The 26301-nt window shown below is 33.3% G+C and overlaps 4 protein-coding genes across 8 annotated transcripts in view; 2 read left to right on the forward strand and 2 right to left on the reverse strand.

Moving 5' to 3' along the window:
• The window catches only part of LOC140050422 (transmembrane and coiled-coil domain-containing protein 3-like), a 48426-nt gene extending 33126 nt beyond the window's left edge, over window positions 1–15300 (forward strand). For all 4 annotated transcript variants that reach the window (XM_072095593.1, XM_072095596.1, XM_072095594.1 and 1 more), the window contains 4 exons: window positions 9994–10144; window positions 10304–10383; window positions 11621–11770; window positions 12182–15300. In XM_072095593.1, coding sequence (XP_071951694.1) covers window positions 9994–10144; window positions 10304–10383; window positions 11621–11770; window positions 12182–12295 — 495 coding nt within the window. In that variant the 3' untranslated portion in view covers window positions 12296–15300. The remainder of the gene's footprint in view (window positions 1–9993; window positions 10145–10303; window positions 10384–11620; window positions 11771–12181) is intronic.
• LOC140050425 (uncharacterized) lies at window positions 1185–21963 on the reverse strand. 2 transcript variants are annotated; one of them, XM_072095600.1, is made up of 2 exons: window positions 21875–21963; window positions 1185–3315 (listed from the first exon to the last, which is right to left on the reverse strand). In XM_072095600.1, exon 2 carries the CDS (start codon window positions 3296–3298, stop codon window positions 2447–2449), a length of 852 nt encoding a protein of 283 aa, XP_071951701.1. In that variant the 5' UTR covers window positions 3299–3315; window positions 21875–21963; the 3' UTR covers window positions 1185–2446. The 2 variants fall into 2 exon arrangements, with proteins under 2 accessions (XP_071951701.1, XP_071951699.1); XM_072095598.1 differs by lacking the exon at window positions 21875–21963 and adding an exon at window positions 6268–6375.
• LOC140050426 (uncharacterized) lies at window positions 3585–5482 on the reverse strand. The gene is made up of 2 exons (XM_072095601.1): window positions 5471–5482; window positions 3585–5281 (listed from the first exon to the last, which is right to left on the reverse strand). The coding sequence occupies exon 2, from the start codon at window positions 5274–5276 to the stop codon at window positions 4434–4436; it is 843 nt and encodes a 280-aa protein (XP_071951702.1). The 5' UTR covers window positions 5277–5281; window positions 5471–5482; the 3' UTR covers window positions 3585–4433.
• A 1785-nt stretch (window positions 21964–23748) lies between the features above and the next one.
• Window positions 23749–25090, forward strand: LOC140049739 (diamine acetyltransferase 1-like). The gene is made up of 2 exons (XM_072094688.1): window positions 23749–23831; window positions 24739–25090. The coding sequence occupies exons 1-2, from the start codon at window positions 23749–23751 to the stop codon at window positions 25010–25012; spliced, it is 357 nt and encodes a 118-aa protein (XP_071950789.1). The 3' UTR covers window positions 25013–25090.
• The last annotated feature ends 1211 nt before the right edge of the window (window positions 25091–26301 follow it).

Genomic DNA, 26301 nt, shown 5'->3' on the forward strand with positions numbered 1-26301 from the left:
GGGTTATCCTGCAACTAAGTTGCGGATAACCAAAAAAATTTGATGAAACAGGACGATTACAAGGAGTTATCCGCTACTAAGCGGATAACTAATAAATAATAAAGATTTTGACAGAATCAAGAGGTTATATGCATGATAATGCATATAACCTAATAATATAGGTACACTGTAATTAATACACTGCTATTCAGGTACAACAAACTCGCTAAAACCGTTTGGGACCTTACTTTAATGTGTATAGGTAGCCTATAATGCATATCATTGGTACATGAGTGTCTTTTACACACTGTACTATCATAAACAAATTGAGAAGTCACTAGTCTATTGAATCTATCCTATAAAACTTATTAGATATGAAAAGGTAATTAAATACAATTTCTTACCTAAAAGAGCCAGTAGTACGGGCCAGATATAAAACTTAAAACAGGTTGTTGAGTAATTTTAAGCAGTACGTGTTACACTTTGTATTTCTTGGTCTTATCTGTGCACATCATGGGAATGGAATGTGGGACTGGGCTTAAGAGGTATATTCAGAGCGTCATTTTGATGATCGAGCATTCTCTACTTCTACGGAGCGCCATTTATGCCTTTATTTACTTCCGAAATAGAAATAGTACTACAGTGACTGGTCCAGTGGACCAAATTTAGCACCAATGGAGTACAGCGATATAAAATAGAAATAAGTCACTAATTTTAATATCTTTTCGTATGTAAATACACTGTGCTCAAGTGGACACAATTTGGCACCAGTGAGGAGCACAGTGATATAAAATAGAAATAAGTCACTGAATTTTAAGATTTTTCGTATGTTAATACACTGTGCTCACGTGGACCCAATTTGGCGCGTGCGCCAGTGAGCACATTGATATAAAATAGAAAAAAGTCACTAAATTTTAATGTCTTTTTGTATGTTAATACACTGTGCTCAAGTGGACCCAATTTGGCACCAATGGGAGCACAGAGGGAAATAGTCACATACAAAAACATCGAGAAAAAATACTTCTGGAATTCAAAAATATTTCAAACTTGGTATATATGTTCAATATCACATATTGCGTTTGTCTAAGATAAATACTTATGAAAGAACCTACAATTCCAACACATTTTTTGGCACCAATGGGAGCACAGAGGTAAATAGTCACATACAAAAACATCGAGAAAAAATACTTCTGGAATTCAAAAAATATTTCAAACTTGGTATATATGTTCAATATCACATATTGCGTTTGTCTTAAGATAAATACTTATGAAAGAACATACAATTCCAACACATTTGTTATTCTGCAAGTATAGTAATATTATAGAAATTAAAAACAAAACAACTTTCCGATGTAAACTTTCATGCGTTTGTCATTAATATACAGTACGGTATACCGTATATTTCGGTGTATAAGTCGCACTTTTGACACGCAAATTTGACCTCTAAATTAAGGGTGCGTCTTATACACCGAACGTAAATGCCTCACCACACAGAGTGTACATATCGTCACCTCGTTGGCTAGGCCTAGCTACAGTGTACTAACGTAACGGCAACCTGCTTCTGCCTAGTTTTCAAGGCATTTTAGCGTGATGTTATACTAAATATGATGAAAAGATTTGTTTATTATGGAGCTGTTTTAGGCGCTCCGATAAAATTTCATTTGTAAACGTTTACGATTGGAATAGTATTTATTTATAGTTATACGCACGATCGCCGACCCCCCAGCGCAAGCCCTTCTTGGCGGCCACATGTTGTACGGTATTCGACTAGTATATTCTCCAGGTGATTATAACATGGACCTAGCGTACACACTTCTCGGATACATAGATACTAATCGAATATGATTGTCCGTGAAAACGTGCGCCCTCTCGAAATGATCGAGCGAGGCTAGCCCACACACGTGCGTGTTACACACACGGTCATGCACTCGATGTTGCGGGTGCGAAACTCATGAATAACAAGTTAGAAACAACTTGTTGAGGCTGGGCGGGTTGAAAATGATAAAAGATATTCTGGATTTGTGTTTTAATTGTATAACTTTTATTATTAAGACTATACACATTGTTAGACCTTAAAAAAATGTTGGTAGGTTTGATTTTGTTATTTTAGTTGAAACATTTTTCTGTTAAAGAATTCTTGATAAACAAACTACAAATAGGTAAAAATCTAAAATATTTATAATTAATTCTATTCTTCATTATTTCCACATACACCACCATGCATGTACATGGAGGATACATATTTTAATCTAATTTAAAAAAAAGAAAATGATAAGCATACTGTATTATATAAAACTTGGTCATGCAGTCTTTAAATAAATCTGTTAGATTTGGTCAGGTGTAATAGGTGCTTTTAACAAATAATTTTCTTTGATCTCAAGTTATGCCTAATATTGAGAAGTTTAAGTTTTATCGGTTTAGTTAAACAATATTTTACTTCACTAATTCTAGTGTCATGTTGTATGCATTATTCAGTTGCGTGTATTAGAGCTCCTGTGAAACTACATGGATTATTTTCGCCACAGTGAATACCATAACCAGCTTCCAAGACAAGTTGTATCATGTCTCCTTTTGCTAGATTTAGGACTACTGTGTTTGTAGATGTCTGTGTAATTGAAAAATCACTTTGCGCAAATGTTCCCATAATGTTGTCGCCATTCCACTTAAGCCAAATTGAATGTGTTTTTGCAGTGTTTGAACCAAATGTGAATGTAAAAATATAAACACCAGCAAGTTTGCAAATGAAAGTATCTGTTGATAAGTCAAAATGATTATTAAGATCTGTTGTGGTATGATCAAAATCAACAAAGCTTTCCTCAGTTTCTCTTGAAGAAAAGTCACTAGTTCTAGTAACTGTAAAAGCAACCATGTTATTATTGTTTATGACATTTTTACCAGATTCTCCTTTCTTGCCTTTTTCACCACGCTGTCCCCGTGAACCTTTAGGTCCAATATTACCAACTACACCTCTTGGTCCATTTGAGCCAGGAATACCATCATGTCCCGGTATACCAGGGGTTCCATCAAGACCTGATAACCCAGTCTCTCCCTGATGTCCCATTGGACCTCTTTTTCCAGGAGGCCCCTGAATACCAGCATTTCCCTTTTCTCCTTTCTCCCCTCTTATTCCGTCTCGTCCTGGAATTCCATCTCTACCAGGTATACCTTGTATTCCTGGGTTTCCCGGTACACCTGGGATACCACATTTGACTCCACAGGAAGACATGACATTTACTTCCTCTTCTGGTATTTCTACTTGACTGAAAGATCCACTAAGTAGGCTTAATATGAAAAGACACAGTCTTATTGTGTATGTCATGTTTATCTTGCAATTTTCTACAAAAGAAAAGACAATTTATTTATAAATAACCAATTTAGGTTATGAATAAAGAAAATGTTTAAAAATGTTGTTTAGATATAAGGCAAGTTAAACAACAAAATATACTTTTTTTAGCTGTACTATTTGTATTTATAGTACCCCACAGTTTTGTCTGTTAATATATTAAATGAAATTAAACCGTTCATGGATCTTTCAACCATTGACAACACTGATGTAGACTTTAATTTGAATAATAAAAATCATAATTTTAAAGTTCAGTACTGAAATTCTTTTTCGATAACATCATTCAAATTCATTCATCATTTCAGCCCTTCAGACCAAGTATTTGTTTCAAACAATCCAGTCAGATAAGAATCATGAGTCTTTTTTAGAATACCAGATACAAAAAATTCTTTCAATTTAAATTATTCTCTTAATTTTTATTGTGCATCAACAAATCAAAATACATATATGACAAAATGAGAAAAAAATATTAACTCTAATAAATATTTTGTTAGAACATAGTGCAGAAGTCAAATGAGTACAAATATCTATTATTGTTCTAATAAATCATTATTGCAGATTGTCTTATACTGAGAGCTTAGTTCTTTTTTATGCATCAGGAGAATCAAGTACGGTAATAAGTGTTCTATTGAAAACTCTTGTTTTTATATTATGATACTTAAACGAGTCATCTCCTGATTACAGTCTACCATCATCCTCTATTTTAATTTGTGACTATGGTGGGATTCAAGTTCAAGTATTGGGTAGGCCTACTATAGTTTACATATGAGTAAACATGATTTTCACGGCAAGCTTTCTCACACATACTTAATATTCAGTACATTTTCAGATCAGTTTTGGCAAATTTAATACTATACTGATTTATCTTTAAATACTACATTGCTAACATTTTGCATGCAAATGTATGGTGAGAACATGAATGAAATAAATATTAACTTTTTTGTCTTTTACTTAAATTTAATAAGCCTGTTAAGACCACTTGTGTTATGCACTAAAAAATACTTAACACTAAAAATACTTAACTGGTAGTTAAACATAGTGTGATTATATTTTCAGCAGATTATTTTTTTTTTAAATTACCAATAATAGGATACATGATTTATTCTGAATACTATGTGGCATGGAGAAGAACACCTGTAAAGCTACAGAGCATTTTTCCCCTACAGTGAATGCTAGATCCAGCATTCATTCGAAGCCATATTGTGTCCCCCTTTAACAGATTTAGAACCATTATGTTTGTAGATGTCTGTATAACTGAAAAAACGCTTGTTGAATGCGTGCTCAATATGTTGGTGCTATTGCGTATAATATTGACAGATGGACTTGTTGTGCTATCTGATGCGAATGAAAAGCTAAAAAGATAGACACCTTGAATGCGACAGGTATACGAGTCATTCACCATGTCAAAGTCACCGTTTAAATCTGATAATATATGAGTGAAATCAATGCTAATTTCTTTGCTTGCAGACATTTCAGTTGCTCTTGCTACAGTGAATGCAACTATATTATCTTGTGGTACTTCACCTGCACCTGGCTCACCTTTCAGGCCTGAGTTACCAACTTTCCCAGAACTTCCTTTATAACCTGGTAGACCTGGATCACCTATATTGCCAGGATTACCTATGTAGCCATCAGCACCGTTATGACCCTCAATACCTTCAACTCCAGGTTGTCCAGATAAACCAATTGGTCCCATTTGTCCATCTGGCCCATATAATCCTATATCTCCAGCATTACCGTAATACCCCTTTTGTCCCATATAACCATCAATACCCATGTTTCCATCAATTCCTACAGGTCCATGGTGCCCTGGTAAACCTGGAATTCCAGGTATTTCACAATCTTCTGAATATCTGATTGATTTATGCAGCGTTTTCTGGGAACCATCTGCACCTTCTGCTTTAATTTCAAAGTGCTGCATAGTAACGCACACTAACAACAAAACGTACATCATGCTGTCTGAAAAATAATTTACAAATCGGGTACAAAAAAAAATCTGTTTTCTCTTACCATAATCTAATTTTATGCAATGTACTGTAGGGTATTCAATGTGGATTTAGGCTTTGCATGATGCTGAAATCATTTAATCCTATTCCACTAAATGAGTGATTACACTATGATTAATAACTTTATAAAAGTTTTTTTTACCTCTTCCAATGAGCATTTCTGTTTAAGAAGAAAAAGTAAAGTTTTAAAAAAGTCTGTCAACGAAGGTGAACACAAACTTGCTGTGTACTGGAGTTAGAACGATCGAAATATACTGATTGAACATCAAGAAACTCAATAATTCGTCTCAGAACTACATACTATAGGTGGTGACGTACCACAAACTTTATATCAACTCAAATGTTTAAAACGTACAGAAATTTAATTACCAGTAAATTTTTACTGTATACAATTTAGTTAAATTGACACGCTCAGTGAGTCAAATAACACCTTTGTTTTACAAGCCCTGCATATTAATATCTCACTAGTGACCGATTTAAATGATTTAAGTCAATTGTTTTAAATGCCTCTCTATTTAAAACATGTGTGTACAAAAGAATACATATTGTACTATCCCCCTACTGATAAGAAAACAAAATGAACATAGGGGAAACTATACAGTGACAAATATTGGAATGTATGATGAATAGAAATGCTAATTGCCTCAGAACCTGAAATCAATGTAACAGTTAATAATATGGTAACATCAGATTGAAGTGCTAACAACTGAAAAGTCTCTGCTGAGGGTTAATGACCAAATGTATTTTTAAAAACGATGTATAAAACACATACAGTAGTGTAGGAATCAAATTTGCATACAAAAATTTAGTGATAGTTATATTTACAAAGAAAGAATCTATTAAATAGTAAGAAAGAAAGTAAATTGCCACGTTAAATTGAACAAATATCTGCATATCTGTTGAATATGTATAACATGGTAAAAATGACTGCAAACTTACATATCAAAACTGACTGATTTTAAAAAGCTGTTGATATTGCAGGTCCGAAGCTATTGTGTAGACAACTGTGTATGAACAACTGATTAGGCCTATCAAAGGAAGTTGTCTTCTACAGTATTACATTTGAATATAATAGATATTTGACCTGAAGGTTTCTAATTATTTCCTTAAAGACTTATAAGGTACATCCCAAGTGGAAAATATTGATGACATGTCACTTAATACTAAAAATTCACTTGAATTATATAGACTTGTTATATCGTCATAGTTAATTATAGAAAGCAACTGGCAGTAACAATAACATACTAATTTATTTGTTCAACAACAAACTATTCCACGTTTTTATGTGGAATGTTAGAGGACACTGTATTGAAGTTATAATTTTACAGCCCATAGCTTTATTAATTTAACATTTCACACTTTTAAGAATCAATTTAAAAAATCAATATTAATGAATATATCGTTACCTGGCATGTTCATTCCTCCACTGTTACCTTTCCTTTATCTCAGCATAAATATATAATATAAAAATTTAATATATAACTCTGACAGAGTGTTCTAGATGGCATATAATAAATACGGTAAATGCCGATTCAAAATAAGCGGGCCTTCGAGTTGTTAATGAAGGCTTGTCTGACCATATCGAGAACTTGTTTGAATAACATGTTCGTATTTCTACCATGCTTCGAGAATTTGTCATCTTGGAAGAATAGCTTTTTTGTCATCCGATCATTATCGGATCTAATCAGATGTGCAGCATAATTTCGTTGCTTGGTTTTGATGAATGTAGATAAATCACATGTCTTACATATATTGTGAATGTCGATGTTGGTGTAATACAGTTTATAACATTCATCATCTAAAGTGTTTTTTTGCCGATAACCATTAAGCTCTTTGTTGTTTATGCCATTCATAATGATTCTTTTCCTTCTCTACTCTTCGTTGAGTTATTACCTGTGACTTTTTATCCATCCATCCATTTTTCTATTCCTTCTAATTTTATCTAACAATTTTTTTTTCACATGCTTTGTGAGGCTGATGAATAATGTGCAAATTAGAAATGGCAAATCTAGGTGCTCGTAGCAGCCGACGCGCCCAGCACGAAAGCACTGAGGCGCGAAATTCAAAGAACATCAGACGTTGGCCAACAATCACCGGAGTCGCCCCCTGTGCTTGGAGCAGCCGACGCTACCAGCACGAAAGCACTGAGTCGCGAAATTTAACAAATATCGAGAGAATTGTTTTGTATATGTAACCAGCTGGACCCGTCCTAACAAATCAGAATGCTTGAAAGGATAGACAAAATTGAAAACAAACAAACTCAACTAGAAACATCAATTGAATTTGTTAGCAGTATGATATCAGAAATGGACATCAAAATGAAAAATGTCACTACAGAGCTTAAAGGCCTATCATCTACTGTTGAACCTGAAAAATCAAAGTGCTTATCGGTACAAAATCAACTGAACAAGCTTGAACGCTATTCAAGGTCTTTTAATTTGCGGTTCGGTGGCTTACCGGAAGAAATCAATGAAAATGCTGTCCAGAAAATCACAGACCTGATTGAAAATAAGTTATGCATTCCTAATGTTAAAATAGAAAATGCGCACCGGTCCGGTAAGCCACGAGGACCTAACGACAAGCCCAGGCATATCATCGCCAAGTTCATCTATCGTCCCCAGCGACATCAAGTTCTCTCCAAGTCAAAGTCATCACTAAAAAGCAGTAACATATATGTCATCGAGGATCTCTGTGAAGCGGACCTAATTAAAAAACGAAGCCTGAAAGACACAATGGCCATAGCTTATATAGGGGAAAAGGCCATCCTTCAGAAATGGCAACTTGTACATAAACGGAAGTTTCCACTCTTAGGCAGCGCAGTCAAGTCAAACCTAACGTTATTGTTTTATAACTATAAACATCACTTATTTAGTAGCTTTTTCTCCACATAATAATTTAAAAGATATTTTCTTTTTATCACATTCAGTTAAACGTAGACGAGAGTAGAATCTGATACCATCGTTATTGACTACTATTAGGTACCTGTTTTTTGTTAAAAAAACTTTTCTCTTGCAGATTAATTAAAAATGCAACACTTTTTAAAAATTTACTCCATTAGAAGTTTGGAATATTTTAATTTACATATTAAAGGCATATTACCATTTTTTTCTATTTTCCTCATTTATTTTTTATTATATATACATATGTATTTATTACTTGTTGTGTATGGCAATATACTTTTATAAATATATTATGTCCCCTGAGACAAAACAAACATATTTTCTAAGAACAATTGCTTATTAAAGATGATTTGTATTGTATGTAGAAACGCCCTCATGAGTGGCAATATTAATCTAAACAGATGACTCGCACTTCTCCACTTATATGAAAGAATAACTAAATCACTTGCAAACAAGCACCATACTATTGGTATTTTTTTAGATTTGTCAAAAGCATTTGACACCATAAATCATAACAAAATTATTTCTAAATTATCGAATTATGGTGTCAGGAGCCTTCCACTACTACTTTTAATAGACTACTTATCATTTCGCCAACAATATACATCAATCTCAACTCTTACATGTTACCTGTGGGGTACCACAAGGGTCAATCCTTGGCTCACTACTCTTTTTAATCTACGTTAATGATCTTTCAAATATGTTTCAAAATTTTTTCTTATTTGCAGGTGACACAAATGTTATTATTTCTCACAAAAACAAATATAATCTTGTATCTATAATTAATAATGAACTTAACAAAGTGTCTCTTTGGTTTAAAGCAAATAAGTTATCACTGAATATTTCAAAAAACTAAATTATATTTATTTTATTATTAATAAAAAAAGTAACAAACAGCTAACAGATCAATTATATATCAATGGTAACCAAATAAAGAGAACGGAAAACTTAAAATTTCTTGGAGTCACTATTGACTCGGAACTAAATTGGAAACCTCACATAACATATTTAACTAAAATAATCTCGAGAAATGTCGGAATATTAAGTAAATTGAAATACATACTCCCTTTAAACATCTTATTTTCCCTGTATAATACTCTTATTTTACCCTATTTATCATACTGTAATGTTGCATGGGCTACAACTGTAGATACATTTTCCGGATGCTGCCCCTGGACTGGTTCTGATAACAGAATCTGTTCGGGAGTACTCCAAAATCTCACACTAAATCACTTTTTTATTCTCTCAATACTTTAAATATATTTGATATAAATCAACTTCAAACAGCTTTATTCATGTTCCGACTAAATCATAATAAATTACTAACTCAATTTTACTCCTATTTTCAAAATTTTAATCATTCTTACAACACCAGATCTTTAACTGCACAAAACCTAATATATGAAAAGCATACCATATTACTAATAGAAGAACATCTTTTATTTACAATGGACTGTATATGGAACAACTTACCCCTCAATCTAAAAGCAATACCCATCATAAATTCATTTAAAACAAAATACAAACAAATACTTATTTCAATTAACTATTTAGAACATTAGTAATTCACAACTGTCATAAGACTGTTTCTTTTTTTGTGCCTTTTTGTTTAATTTTATTTGTCAATTTGACGAAAGAAAGAAGTGTTTTTTTTCTCTCACTTAAATTAAATAATTAAATATGTATTTACTTATCTGGAGGACCAAACTTGAAGCCTTGGCTCATGAAATATCTTTCAACTCATTTGTATATTATTTTGTTTTAGATAACCAACTCATTTGGAATCTCTATGGAATTAGGGTGCTTCTTGGCTGGTGCAATACTCAGTACTCAAGGACACTCATTGGTAGATGAGATACAGCATATCACAGAACCTCTTAAAGACTTCTTTTCAGCATTGTTTTTTACATCTATTGGTTAGTCAAACAACTTAGTCTTTTTCAATCATATAGCTGAAATTTAGTGTGAATGAATAAACAATATTGATATAATCTGCACCTTGTGATTTCATATTGAAATTAGATTAAATGTAATGAATGACTATATTTTTAAAAGCATAATTGTAATCATTTCAGGGTTGCACATTTTCCCAACATTTGTTTTATATGAATTCAGTATCCTGCTTAGTCTAACCTTCGTTGTGGTTATAACAAAGGTATGATAACAAATGTGATTCAAGTCGGCCCTAAACCATCTCTGCCCCATAAGTCAACTTGGCCCATGTCAACTTGCCTGCTTTTTGCCTAAATTATTTCCAATTATTCACTTATTTTTATTAAATAGTAAATCATCTTTAGAACACATAAATCCAAGAACATCCCCTTGTTTTACAGCAATTTTTCCAAATTGTGATGGTCAATCATCGTTGCAAAAAATAAAACATCTGAAACCTCTGTAGTGACAATAGACTTCTAAATTGGCCGATTATTGTTGAAAGATTTTTTTTGTTTTAATCTGAAACCTGGTAGTAGACTTATTTTTGAACAGCTATCCTATGTAAAAAATGTAAATGTATAAAGTATTAGCATTCTTTGTTTAACATATCATATTTATGGCCAAGTTGACTAATAAGTTTCTGGGTGAGTTCATCTGGGGGCCGAGTTGACCTGAGGCCAATTTGTTGCAAGACGGAGTTGACTTGAGGCCAAGATGGTTTAGGGCCGACTTAAACTTCTTCAGCAATTTCCATTATAACAATAACTGTATGAAGAAAACAAGAACACTCACTGTAGGCATTACAATTTACTTTATTCTTACTGTATTTTAAATTTTATCTTGAACAAAATACTACCACTTAAATTAGGTAATCCACAATCCAGTTGAACATCTATTGTGATTGACAGGTTTTTAGACAGTGTTGAAATTTGCAATTATAAAAACGTTAATTTGATTAAAGAGTATACATACAATAATTATTAGTAACAATTGCTTAGAATAATTTACCATGTATTTAACAATGATAGATATTAGATAAGTCTCAGTCTATTTCTTTTTAAATGCTGGTGTCGAATGGCAGTATGAACTAGTTTTAAGAATTATAGTGAATAATTTTAAAGAAACTATCTCTGCAATTACACATATAAACATTTAACCGGGTCATTCCTTGTCTTAAATGTATATTCAACAGTATGATAAAATGAGAAAAACAATATACTACCTAAGTAATTTGTGAATCAACATATTTTTTCACATTTTTTAACTGTTTAAAGACGAAAACAATTATTGCAATAGGCCCATAGTATTTATATTTACATAAAATGCAGTTTGTGTCCTTCAATTAGATGTAGATTTAGTGTCTTTAAGCTAAACTGGAGTGTAATTCTGATTATGATTTTTGAGCTATTGTATTAAAGACATCTTTTAAAACAGTTTAGGCCTATTTTTTTTTCTAGTGCATGACTGCTGCATTTGTATTGGGATTTCTCCTTCCAACTACAGATTCTAACATTAAGTGGATTGTAGCATCAGGCCTTGCGCAAGTCAGTGAATTTTCTTTTGTCTTGGGTAGCAGAGCTAGACGCTTAGGAATCCTGTCCAGAGAGGTTAGTTATGCAAGCCAATTAAAGATGTATTGTCCCCCAAAAACATGAAAAATGAAGATTAATTAAATTAAACTTTGAAAAGGTTATTTTGTAGTTTTAATCAAGTTAATTTTGCATTAAATTACAGTTTTTTCAGGTAAATAATTTTTTTCCAATCTAATTTTTGGTCAAAGTGGATAACTATTATGTGACATTAAAATGGCCTATTCAACAAAAACATTTTCAATAATTATTTTTTCAGGGGGACAATACATCTTTAATAGAAGGGTTTTAAAAAACAGAGAGCTTATAGTTCTTCACATTTAAAATGCTCATATTCATACAAGCTTATATTTAATTTTAGGAGTAGCACTCCTTCTCTTTCGCTTTTAATTTCCCACGAATACAATGGTACAATGTTTTTTTTCCTAGGTATACTTGCTGATACTTGGAATAACTACATTGAGTCTGTTGTTGGCACCAGTATTGTGGCACTTTTCAACTTACAGGTTTAAACGTTTACCTCGGTCGGTCAATGTACATTAATACTAATAGCTTGAAATAAAATTATGTGTGAAGCCTTACAATTTTAGTATGGATTTCACCAAATCTGAACATTTTTCATGTCATTGTGATGAAACAAGAAATAATCTATTATTAAAGCCTTCATGATTTTCTGGTTCACACTGTTGTGAACCATAGAGTTAGTATATTATATTACTATAATATCTGTATGTGTGAATGACTGATGATGAATGTGCACCTGGAAAGGACAGTTTGAAATTGCACAAGGATTTTCTTGCGCAATTTGAAATATGTATTTTGAAATTTCAAATTGCTCTAGTATTTTCTGTATTTGATTCTAAAGCATGATAACCTTACTTATATCCTAAATTTATAAATAATACAAGTAATATGAATCAAGAAATTCACTTGAATTCTTCGCTTTTAATTAGTTATCCGCACTTTGGCGGATATAGTTATCCGCACCTTGGCGGATAACTCATTGTGATTGTATTAAATCATCATCAACTTTTTTTTTCTATATTATTCTTCTTTTTTTCCACCCTATTTTTGTGCGTCGCGTTTCTCTAAAACGTGTAAACATAACATTTCTTAACTTTGTTTTTACGTGAAGTTGTGCACCTCCTATTTTTTGAAAAATGTCAGAGTTGCGCAACGAGCGCGCGATTTTATGAATTTAAATGATTGATCATAGATTAAAATTTAAACATTTAAAAGAGCGCGCATCTCGATTCTATGTATCAGAATTTCTTCAATATTTTAATATGTTGTTGCTAAAACAATTATCTTCCGTAACTGTTCTTCATGTTTAATTTTGATGACGTTTTCATATTTGAATTTGGATACAAGGTGGGTTAAACGGTATGTAGATATATACAATATTATAAGGCACACAATAGACAGAATTTAGCACCCAACATTATTATCAGGTCATAAGTGCTGTAATCTTTTTCTAGCGTACGTGCATGTGGCGATGTAGGAATAGAAGGATTATGCATCAGTTTGAGATCAAAGCTTCCACCATGCCCACAATGTTACAAAATAAACACGCAGTTTAATTAAACCTTGTTGGCTATGCTTTCCCGTGCTCTTATCGTGGTGGCATGATTCATATTTTATATTTTTAGCGCTAGCTGCTATGGCAACAAACAAACCTTTATGCGAGGAATTTAATATAACTTTTCTGAATTCAAATTAAACAATCTCCGATATTACAAGATTATTAATAAATGTAATTACAAGATTAAATACAAATTGTTTGTAAATTGTGTTTAAAAAATTATTTTGCCATGTTCGTAATCTGCCGCGATTGATCTACGCTAATGTTTTTATGACCTTAAAGTAGCATTTTATGACCTGAAGTAGCCCTACATCTGAAACAACTACTTGTTGTCTCAGCCTACATGTAGAATTACAAAATCAGCAAGGATACTATGCCCATGCCTTCTAGGCTTACTAGTAAACCCTATGATTTTCCGACATTGATATAGGTCTAGGTAGGCCTATTTAGTAGCTACAATGTGTAATCATATCGTTGTCTACTTGTGGGAATAATAATACAGTAATAGACAAGGTACTTTTATGCTTCGTTTGTTCAAAGTGACGAGTTCAAATCTAGTTTGTTATATTGTTATTTTAATTGGACGACATTTGGACTTCTACATAATTATTGTTTTTAGGTTAGTAGTATCTGTATTATATTTATCATTTTTGTTTTTCAATTACTGTACCTCAAAATCTGTACATCAAATTGTCGCAATAAAATTATATCTTATGGCCAGAAACTATCCAATAATTATTTCATTGTTTGATGGTATAGTATAGTATAGTCACCAACATTTAATTTTAATATATTCAATGTCCAGTCAGTGATTTTTTTTTTCGTACATAAGTTGGGGACCCCTCATGAAACGTCACAAAATAAACATGAATAATTCATTAGTTAAATTTTTTGTTCCGTGTGTACCCAATCGTATAGCAACAAATGATTACAACTGCGATACGATTCTTTCTAGGCCTAGGATTCTAGGTCAATTCATGTGATTGCCTTCGCGCACTCTTCTTCACACACACACTAACCTATGCAAAATGTGTCGAGGCTAATCGACAGCTAGGCAAGACATTCAACTAAGTAGTAATTAGACATAGCCCATAGAAAGCTTAGACCCACAAGAAGAATGTGTATAATTTGTGTACTGTAATTTTTTAATTCTGCTATTTTATTATCAAACAATATGCATGTACTCAAATGAACTTTAAAAATGCGCGTTACATTATGAACACATGAGATGGAAAGATTAGAACCACGAGAATAAAAAATGTATTTTTGTGTAATGTAATTGTTTAATTTTGCTGACTTATTACTCGGACTGTGTCATACCTAACTACACACACGTCACACCCACACAGACTAATAGAATAGACATGGGCTTTAGAGACTAATAATTAGGCCTAATAGTATTAATAGAAACTATAATTTTAACACGTAATTCTTTAGTAATACATTATATTAAAAACACTATCATAAACTAAAGGCTGATTATTTCGACAATCCACACAAAACGCCGCTATTCTTTTATGAAATCGCACGCCGCAATCACAGCGGAGATAGGCCTAGAATCGTATCGCAGTTGTGTCGTGTAATCACTTCTTGTTGCTATACGCTTGGGTGCACACGGAACAAGAAAATTTAACTGATGAATTATTCATGTTTATTTTGTGACGTTTCATTAAGGGGTCCCCAACTTATGTACGGAAAAAAAAATCGCGTCCAGTCATCATAAATTGACAAATTAAATGCCCAAGAATATTTTAACATAATAACTTTTGTTCAAACAGTCTAGGAAAATGTAAATTAATGTTTTTATGCATGAATTACAATTTTACTATATCTGCAGTAATTTTTTAATTAAATAGCATTTTACAGTTCGTAGGTCTATAGATACTCTTATTTGTTTTCCCAGAATGATGACTTATGATTAATACAATTTTACATGATCTTATTTTATTTTAATTTAATTATTAAAGAACTGTTATTGTTGTTAATTTGGATAAATAAATGAAACGAAATGTGTATGTTTTTGTTTTTAATCATTTAATACATGCCATTCAACCAAACAAAAGAGTAATAAATAAATAAAAAAGCAACTACCTGTACATATTCATTTTCTTCAACCAAATTAAGCCTTTAAAGCCATTTTCTGACCACTGGTCAAGGAATTGGCCATATGAATATCCCATCAACCACTGATCAGAAAGTGATAATTGTGGTCTCAAATTACTCGCAAAGTATATGTTTATATTTGTTCTAATGTAATAAAAATTATAAAACTGTCAATAAACCCCTAATTTTGACCTTTGACATATAGCCGGCACAAGTATTTTTGGCTTGGAGCACACTTTTCATATCTCAGAAATTGTTGGGCGGATATGGTCATAGTTGGTGTCAAAATATCTGATACACTTTAATGGACAAGTTTTGCCGAAAATGACCATGAAACTTAGCCATATCAATATCTCAGCAACCACTAGTCAGAAAGTTATAATGTTAGTCTCAAATTACTTGCAAAACATATATTTATATTTGCTCTAATACAACAGAAATACACAAAATGTTAAAAAACACCTTATTTTGACATTAACCTATAGCTGGTACAATCATTTTTGTGTGAAGCACACTTACATTTTAATAACTAGCAAATGTTGTCTTTGCTTAATATCAAAATACACTCATGTTAATATCACTCTAATGAACAAGTGCCAAAAGACATATCATGGAAATATTTAGCAACCAGGTCACAAAGTGAGTGAGTAGCCGAGTGGTTAAGACAGTGGGACCGTAATTACGTAGCCATAACATCGGCAGGGGTTCGAGGCTCACTCACTCCATGGTTCTTTAAAGAACCTGTACATGTTTCGAGACGAGTAGGGGGTTACCCCGGTGTATTAGTACATCACAGCCACTGATCACCAACTGGGCCCTCTGGGAGACCAGTCTTTGACTGAAGAGGTTACCCAGTATAAATATATATTTCAATCAATCTATCAAAGTGATAGTTTTGGTCTCAAAATACTAGGAAGGAATATGTTTTAAAAAAAATAACAAGTTATGAAAAAGTAGAGCCTTTCTTTTCAGGTATCACATAAATTGAAACGTGTTGCCCACGATACACCATACGGTAGGCTACTCCAGGCCCGTAAACTAGTTTTTATAGAAGGGTTCGAATTTGAAAGCCTTTCTTAGACCTACCAATTACGATTAATGTGTATGTGTCTATTAATTTCAAATACACCGGCTCTCTTGATGATGGTTTCCAGTGGAAGAGGTGGCGATTAGGAGGGAGTTCTCAACCTCAGCCCCCCATCGTGTTCGAATTGAGTAAGGATATTTTGATAATATGGACCTATAGTTGACCAGAAATTAAGTTATGTAAAAATCGTATCAAAGTTCCAGCTTGGAGTCAATTGTATAAAACCTTAAAAAGATATTTGAATCTGAAATATACACATTGGTCGCGCCAATTTCAATGGTAGGGGCGGTTAAGGGTAGGGGTCTTCTGCACCACCTCAGTCCCATCATGGTTGGGGCTGAGGTAAGAAATGGAAACATGAACCTTTTAGTTGGTACAATCGTATCAAACTTCTCAATTCTCTAACAATAATGCTGTTGTTTGTACTGTACTGTCTACTTTTAATTTATGGATAGGGAAAGTCACGCCGTCTCCACACACATAGATTTCCCAAATCATTATGCTATAATACCAAATTTAAACTCTTGCAATATTTCACTATACCCACTTTCTTTCTTGCTTGTGTGTAAAATTATGAAAATCTAAAGATAAATCAAATAAAACCGTTACTACAGTAGTATGACTATGTTATTATAATCCTAAAGGACATTATTGTTATTATTATTTGTCATCCTCCTTTTTGTTGGATTTACAAATAATTTAAGAAGCAAATAAATGAATGAACCATCATACATCAGTGCGCATGTGATTTTAATTAAAACTAGTATCCTAAAGAAAGGATTGTGAATAAAGATTACTATGCAACTAGGCTAATTTACATATTATTTTTTTTTAATTATTTATTTTTATTTTTTAAATTTTATTCGGTATATTAAAAATACAGCCAATTAAAAAACGACAGTCAAGGACTGAAATGAATTGCATTATAAATATATAAAAATTAGTTAAAATTGCTATAAAAATAGAAACATCCTATTAAAATTAAATATCATACCATGAATTAAGAAAACATACAAAACATTCACTTATTAAATATCAACATGGAACTAAATGACTTAAATATGTATTGTCCCCCTGAAAAAATAATTCTTAAAAAAATGTTTGTTGAATATTCCATTTTATTGTAACATAATAGTTATCCACTTTGACCAAAAATTAGATCGAAAAAGAATGTATTTACCTGAAAAAATTTAAATTTAAAGCAGAAAATGGTCAAATTGGCTGCCAGCCAATGGATTTTTGGTTGAATTTAACCATTTATTTTTTCATTTTATAAGTGAAAACATTATTTTTTTTATTTATTTTTTCTATGGAAGTGATTAACTTTATTAAAACTACAAAATAACATATTCAAAGTCCGATTTAATTAATCTTCATTTTTCATGTTTTTGGGGGACAATACATCTTTAACAAAAAAAAAGCTAATTTGTATTAAAAAGATTCAATATAACTAAGTTTGTTGCATCAAACAGCTTATTGGAATGGAAGAAACATTGGAACATCTGAACAAAACAAACCTAAGTTCTTTAGAATTTAAATTATTAATTTTTAGTTTTAATTAAAATCACATATGAATGAGGTTTAAGGTTTACTGTGCAATGTCATAACAAACATGGTAAGCTTCATAATTAGTATTAGTTATAAATTATTATAAGTTAGTGATTTCAACAAAAAGGAGGACGAGTAAATAAAAAATATCTATAATATAGTCATACTAAGGTGGTTACTTTGATTTGTTTTTATTGTTCAACTATGGTTTAAAAATATGTAACAATATACTGTATAGCATTTGTCATTCATTTACCAGAGTTTTTTAAAATTGTTAAACAGTCATATAGTTTAGATCTGTAATTATATAACTAAATATTAATAATGATCTTGGTGATGAGAGATTTATCTGTGATGTTATTCATTAAAATTAATAGAATTACCTACTTAGGACCTCCGATACAAAGTATTCATAGTACCATACTCACACAACAGTCACTGATATTTTGATATTAAGCAAGACAATATTCGCTTGTTATTAAAAATGTAAGTGTGCTCCACGCAAAAATGTTTGTACCAGCTATAGGTTAAATGTTAAAATAAGGTGTTTTTTAACATTTTGTGTATTTCTGTTGTATTAGAGCAAATATAATTATATATATTGCGAGTAATTTGAGACTAAAATTAGTATAACTTTCCGACTAGTGGTTGCTGAGATATAGATATGGCCAGTTTCACAGTCATTTTTGGCAAAAGTTGTCCATTAAAGTGAATAGAAATATGTATCTTCTTCTTATTTTGACACCAACTATGACCATAACTATAAATATAACCATAACTATAACTATGACCATAACTATAACTATGACCATAACTATAACTATGACCATAACTATAACTATGACCATAACTATAACTATGACCATAACTATAACTATGACCATAACTATAACTATGACCATAACTATAACTATGACCATAACTATAACTATGACCATAACTATAACTATGACCATAACTATAACTATGACCATAACTATAACTATGACCATAACTATAACTATGACCATAACTATAACTATGACCATAACTATAACTATGACCATAACTATAACTATGACCATAACTATAACTATGACCATAGTCTGGGCTCCAGACGGAGTTTTTAGTAAAAATATAAATATTTTTGCACATATGGCGTTTCATACGTGTATTACTTGAGTTTGGATACTCCGTCTGGGGAAACACGCAAAAGTCACGTGGTTTGACACCAAGAATTCTTGGTGCATAGGTTATCCGGTTGACTAGTTTCAGTTACTGCATGCGATTGGCTACTCACTCGTACACCATTTTAATATTCATATTTCAGAATTTCAAAGACTCAACAACTAAGATGGTACGCATGCGCTATGTTACGTTTAGACATTGTGTACTTGGGTACAGGATTTTATATGGATCATTTAATATTACGCGGAGATAATTTGATTTAATTCCCACCCAGACCCTGTCCTGTTCTGCGTAGTGGTGTAGCCCTTTGTTGTGTGTGAATCCTGTTGTGTGCCGGTGGTGGTATTATGTAGGCCTACCTTATTGGCGTTTTATTTGGCAGGTCATACGTGCGAGTTGAGTAGGACCTACGAAGGAGACCTAGGCCGGCTGCGATTTTTTTTTTCGTACATAAGTTGGGGACCCCCTCATGAAACGTCACAAAATATACATGAATAATTCATCAGTTAAATTTTCTTGTTCCGTGTTCACCCCACGTTAGTCTGGGCTCCAGACGGAGTTTTGTCTTAATATTAGTAAAAATATAAATATTTTTGCACATATGGCGTTTCATACGTGTATTACTTGAGTTTGGATACTCCGTCTGGGGAAACACGCACAAGTCACGTGGTTTGACACCAAGAATTCTTGGTGCATACGATTATCCGGTTGACTAGTTTCAGCTGCATGTGATTGGCTACTCACTTGTACACTGTTTTAATATTCATATTTCAGAATTTCAAAGACTCAACATCTAAGACGATGCGCATGCGCTATATTACGTTTAGACAATGTGCACTTGGGTACATTGATGACAGTTTCTGAAAGCTAGAAATGATTTTATATGCCTAGTAGTCTGGTAAACATTTGATGGGATTTTTCCCAAGAACATGAAAACTCGTCTTGATATGATAGGCTAGCTTCTCCGCAAATCAAACATTGAATGGATAATTTATTATGCGGAGATAATTTAATTTATTTCCCACCCAGCCATACCCTGTCCTGTTCTGTGTGGTGGTGTAGCCCTGTTGTGTGCCGGTGTAGCCCTGTTGTGTGCCGGTCGGTGGTGGTATGTACTTTATTGGCGTTCTATTTGGCAGGTCATACGTACGAGTTGAGTATCCCTACGAAGGAGGCCTAGGCCAGGACTAAACAATTAATAAACAAAACAACTTGGCTACACGATTTTATATTTCAACAGTTGTTCAGTCTCGATCGTACATTCAGCACTGTACGTACTCTATCTTTTTCATTTTGAAACAAAATGATCATTGGTTGATTCGAAATCCATATTTACATACCGCCCGCCCCATATAGCCAAATACGGTATGATAACCTACGTCATTCTTATCGGATGTTTGCGGTCTCCAAATCGATTTCTATACGTGTTTCACAAGTCTGTATTTTCAGAGAAAAATCGCGGTCGAAATAAAAACAAATAAATATAAAAAAAAGACAATAAATACAGACTTGGGGCAAGTCTAACCCCACGTATGTTTCCTAGAGAATTTCGCTACTGACGCATGCGCATTAACGCGCCGTTTTATAAACCACGCGCACTTGTTTATTTTGCGTAACGGTCGATTACATTTTGATCAACAATAGCAACAAGAGTGATTACACAAGTGCGGTACGATTCTAGGCCTATCTCCGCTGTTGTTGCGGCGTGCGATTTCATAGAAGAATAGCGGTGTTTTGTGTGGATTGTCGAAATAATCAGCCTTTAGTTTATGGTGTTTTTAATATAATTTATTACTAAAGAATACGTGTTAAAATTATAGTTTCTATTAATACTATTAGGCTAAACATTAGTCTCTAAACCCATGTCTATATCTAGTACACTAGTAGTAGCTGTGTGGGTGTGTGTGACGTGTGTGTGTGTTAGGTATGACCAAAGATAGTTACACTATCTTTGGTATTGTAACGAAAATCCGTCCTCGGGTTCGTTCCCTTTTTGGGGAAAGGTCTGCGGTACCACGAATGAACTAAACACACAAATCAATTACAATCTTTGGAGTAGCCTCCTTTATTCTTCTCTGATTTCTAATTTATTGGTACAAGTGATTATAATAATTAATCTGATTAGTTCTGTTATTACGCCGGACTGGAAATAGTAGCGTAACCACCGCCCGCACGTAACCTCCACAGCAACGCACACCAACACAATGGTGTAACCTCCAACTGCACGTAACCACCAACACAATGGTGTAACCTCCAACTGCACGTAACCACCAACACAATGGTGTAACCTCCACAGCAACGTACACCAACACAATGGTGTAACCTCCAACTGCACGTAACCACCAACTATGGTGTAACCTCCAACTGCACGTAACCGCCAACTAAGGTGTAACCTCCAACTGCACGTAACCACCAACTAAGGTGTAACCTCCAACTGCACGTAACCACCAACACAATGGTGTAACCTCAAACTGTACGTAACCACCAACTAAGGTGTAACCTCCACAGCAACGTACACCAACACAATGGTGTAACCTCCAATACAAAACAGTGAGCGTAGCCTCGGGCTAACCTGTCACTTTCTCACTGTTAATTTTGTAACAAGAAATCACGAAACAATACACTTACTACTTACTGTTTCTGTAATTCTCTCTTTTATTACTCAACGTTTAGTTTCCTCATGGACACTTGTTTTCTTTTTAATCTCTCTAATATCTCTGCTCTAAATTATACGTCTGCTCTCTCCTTCCTCTCCTTTTTTAACTCCCAGCTCATCTTTTCTTCCACTCCCTGCTCCTCTGCTGCCCTCTATGTTTTCTATCTCCCCCCCCCCCCCCCCAAAAAAATCATTACATCACCCCCCTCCTAAAATGATCGGTCCCCGATAATAATCCAAAATAATCACCAAAAACAAACAACATTAGGTCAAACATAGAACATAGCTGGTTATTGTTCGTAACGTGCAGGTCTCCGCCTTACACGTCTCCTGGGATACCTTTTCTCTGGGGGGGTCTGTGGAGATACAGGCGTATTGCCCCGATCACCGGGCTCCTCTGGGATAGTAAGCAACGGGCCTTCTTCAGGCGTTTCGGGCTGTTGGAGTTCTTCGTCCATTTCCTCCGGGACTGTTGGCGTCTCGTTACCTCCAGCAAGGGTCTCTTGTGCCACCCGAGCCAACGGACTCTCGTCTCCGGGGAGGATGTCCCAGCGGGCGATCTCCGTGCCCTCATACGGCTTCAGCCGGTCCACATGCACGACCTTTGGTTTCTTTCTCGGTCCCTCCTGGATGCGGTACACCACCTCAGATAACTTCTTTATAATCAAGTATGGTCCATGCCACTTACTCTGGAGCTTTGGTGATCTCCCGACAGTTTTTGCAGAATTATATAACCATACATGTTTCCCTGCTTTGAGATCCTGCTTCTGGGCTTTCTGGTCGTGAGTCGCCTTCTGACGGCGGGCACTGCTCTTAAGCGTCTCTCTGGCCCTCCCGTGGGCCGCCCGAAGTCTTGTCCTATACGATACGTTTTTTTTTATTAGAGGGCTTAAATGCAAATTAATAAAATATTCAAGGTATAGGCAAGTTATTTTGCAATTCTTAACATGGGGCGACATTAAAAATATATAGATACAAATTTGTTTTTGGTATTTAGATTTTTTTGTTTATGGTTGTTTTCATGGTTTTTTTTCAGTTTTTGTCGGTAATTAGACTGACCCAAAAGTACAGTTCAATAATTATATGATTTGTGGGCCGGAGATTCAAATTCAATACATAAGTTCGGCACAATTGCTGTACTTTTGCACATAACTTGAAACCGCTGCTGCAAATAAAGATTACCACCGCGCAATGCCGAGAGGGTGAATGTTTTTAATTGGGTTGAGATTGAGGTGCGAACAGTACCGCCCAATATTATTATGTTGCAAAAAGAAGACAAATGTTAAGTATTACGTGAGTTGACGACTACCATATGCGGTTGTGGTATCATATGTTCTTCCATACCGCATAGTCAAAATGAGCGAAATAAATATTTCATCAGCGGCACACTAATGATGAATTTGGTGTATGGACTGAACGTCATCGTTATGCACCATTATTTGGACAAGACTGCTAATTAGTAAAAATGTTATGTAAGTATTTCTCTATCGCCTCTTGATGTTTACCTATGTCTGGCTGGTTAAGGCAGCTATGGCCAAATTTGTATTATTTTTCTTTTATATTAGATTAAAGATCCATCAAAATAAACCCATTTATTCACCTAGTTAATAAATATTTTGCATTATTCTGTAAAATCAGGAGTTCGTTAGTTAGCTGGAAAGCGGAATCAAAAGTGTTCCAGTTTATCTTCCTGTAAGAGCATAGAGCCATGCTGTACAGTATAAAGTAAGGTATTACAGAGTTTATGGAAATAGCATAATGAAATTCAATGTCTAATGCTGTCATGCATTGCTAACATTTACAAAGATTCTGATATCTTATATATAAAAGAGAAGTAGTACAGTAGCAGGAAAATGGAAGATGGCAACTTCCGTATACGAGATGCAAGACCGGAGGATTGCGCTGCGATAATGAAGATGATTGTGGAATTAGCAGTGTTTGAAAATTCAGAAGATTAAGTAGAAAACAGTACTGAAGGTATACTGCACATTACATTAAAAATGAAATTAAGGAGTAGTGTAGTATAGGTATATTAAATAGGGTACACTATTGTAACATTACTAAAATAAAGCACAAATTACCCATACATGTCCAGTACGGATTAGTGAGGCTTTCATCCCAGGACCATTTTGGCCCTGGGCATTTTGACCATATTTAGGAAATCTCAAGCCAGTAGCAACCCTAAACGATTTAACAACCAATAGATTTTAATATACTTTTTTTCATGAAGAAAACAATAACAAACAATAGGCTATTCTACTGAGATTTACAGTACTTTATTCACTTTACATGCACAGTGATTTTACCGCTGGAACTAACCCATGGACAATAATTTGATCACTGGATGAACTGCCATTTTATGACTGCTGGGTCTTACGCACGGACTGGTTAACCAACTTATAGTATGACCCTGCTGTAATGTAAACACTATGAAGATCCAATTTAATATCAACGGCGCAGATCCGTTTTTAATAGTGGGTGGAGGACGTATAAAAATGAAATACTTAGTGAGCAAAGCGAGCACTATTAGGCTGGGGACCGCCAAAGGCCCCCAGAAGCTGGCTCTTTGAATAATTTTTAGATCGTTTTAATCGATTTTGTGATCACATAAAAATCCCGCCCGGAAGAATATTATTTTGGGTACACACTTTTTAGGCACTGGTCCTGATGCGCCACTGGTTATATTCACTCAAAATCTATTCTTAATAGATACTGAATTTTCTGAAATTTCATACGATACGTCATGCATGTCAAAGAAGTCTTACTGTCTATTTCATTTCAACAATTTAATCTGCGCCGGTGTTTAATACTATAAGGTTTGTGCAAAAAAGTGTACATAATTAAAACTCGCACTTGCACACTTGTCTTCTGAAATGTAGCTTTCCTGTGAGATGTTTATTGAACTTGTTAAAACTCTTGTTTTTTTTAGGTCTACAGAAGGATATACTTGAACCAGGAAGCATTGTGTCTTGCATAGTAGCGGAATATAAAAGCCCAGAAGTAGAGACATTTGAAGTAATTGGTTACAGTGTTTTCTTCTATACATACAGTACTTGGAAGGGAAAGGTGGTTTATATGGAAGACCTATATATCATGAAAGAGTTCAGAGGTAAATGACCTACTAACTGACCTATGACCTACTTCTAACTGACCTTTTTTTTTTTTTTTATCTTATGTGGGTTCATCCCACTTTTATTTCCATACCACTGTTCTCTTTACATATATTTTTCACTATACACTAATACATATCATTATATTTACAATGTTTGTTTAATCATCTGTATACATATACTTATTTAAAGAGTTTTATTCATTTGTTTACATATTATCACATTGATTACATAGCTTCCTCTTTTTAAACATATTATCTGTAACACATTTTCATTAACAAGCTTATTTTTTTCTTACATAGTTGTTTTTGATTTTTTCATCTACCACATTTTCATTTAACAATGCATATTCTCTGTTATACTCATTACTTACTATATGTTTACTGTTAACATAATATTGTTCTCATTCTTTAACCTTAATATTAATATTTTTGTTCTTTAATGTTTACAAAACTTTTATTTCCAGCAGATCTTTTTTTGCATCTATAACTTCTTAAATTTTCATTTAACTTTTTTACATTCTTCTCTTATGTGGATTCATTCCACCTTTTTTTTTTTTCTTATTTTGTTTATACATACATTATCATTTAACCACATTGATTACATGGTTTCCTCTTTTTATACATATTATCTATAACACATTTTCATTAACAAAGCTTATTTTTTTCTTACATAGTTGTTTTTTTTTTTTTTTTCATCTACATGCATATTTATTTCATACAATTATAATACGTTTATGTTTAATAAATCCATCCCATGGGTTTGTCCCATTTTATTTTTCTTAGGATTTATCTATGCAAACATATTTTCATTTAAACAATGCTTATTCTCTGTTATACTAATTACTTACAAACTTTTTACTGTTAACATTATATTTTCCTCATCCTTTAACATTGATTTTTTTTTGATCTTTAAATGTTTACAAAATTTATTTCCAACAGATTATCCTTTTTTGCATCTACAGTATAACCCATCAAAGTTTCATTTAACTTTTTTTTTCCTATGTGGGTTCATTCAATTATTTTTTTTTTTTACTTATTATTTATTCTATTATTTTTTCATACATACATTATCATTTAACAACATTTGTGTTTAATGATCCATTAAAAAAATTAGAATTTTTTTTTTTTCTTTTTAACCATTTTATCATTTCAAAATTCCACATGCAGTAAGAATGTGCAAATTACATATATACGGTATATACCTATAATATGAAAGCTTTGATGAAAACACTTCACCACTTAAACCTAAACCTTCTTATCCTTCATCATTTTTTTTTATCATCAATCTATAAAA

Source organism: Antedon mediterranea, chromosome 5, assembly GCF_964355755.1.
Source record: "Antedon mediterranea chromosome 5, ecAntMedi1.1, whole genome shotgun sequence".
NCBI classification, from domain to species: domain Eukaryota; kingdom Metazoa; phylum Echinodermata; class Crinoidea; order Comatulida; family Antedonidae; genus Antedon; species Antedon mediterranea.

What these genes read in the sequence shown, in the direction of transcription:
- LOC140050425 (XM_072095600.1), bottom strand. Translation starts at nt 3,298, where the DNA reads ATGACATACACAATAAGACTGTGTCTTTTCATATTAAGCCTACTTAGT.
- LOC140050426 (XM_072095601.1), bottom strand. Translation starts at nt 5,276, where the DNA reads ATGATGTACGTTTTGTTGTTAGTGTGCGTTACTATGCAGCACTTTGAA.
- LOC140049739 (XM_072094688.1), top strand. Translation starts at nt 23,749, where the DNA reads ATGGAAGATGGCAACTTCCGTATACGAGATGCAAGACCGGAGGATTGC. An exon ending in ATGATTGTGGAATTAGCAGT is followed by an intron (nt 23,832 to 24,738) that starts GTTTGAAAATTC and finishes TGTACATAATTA; the next exon opens with AAACTCGCACTTGCACACTT.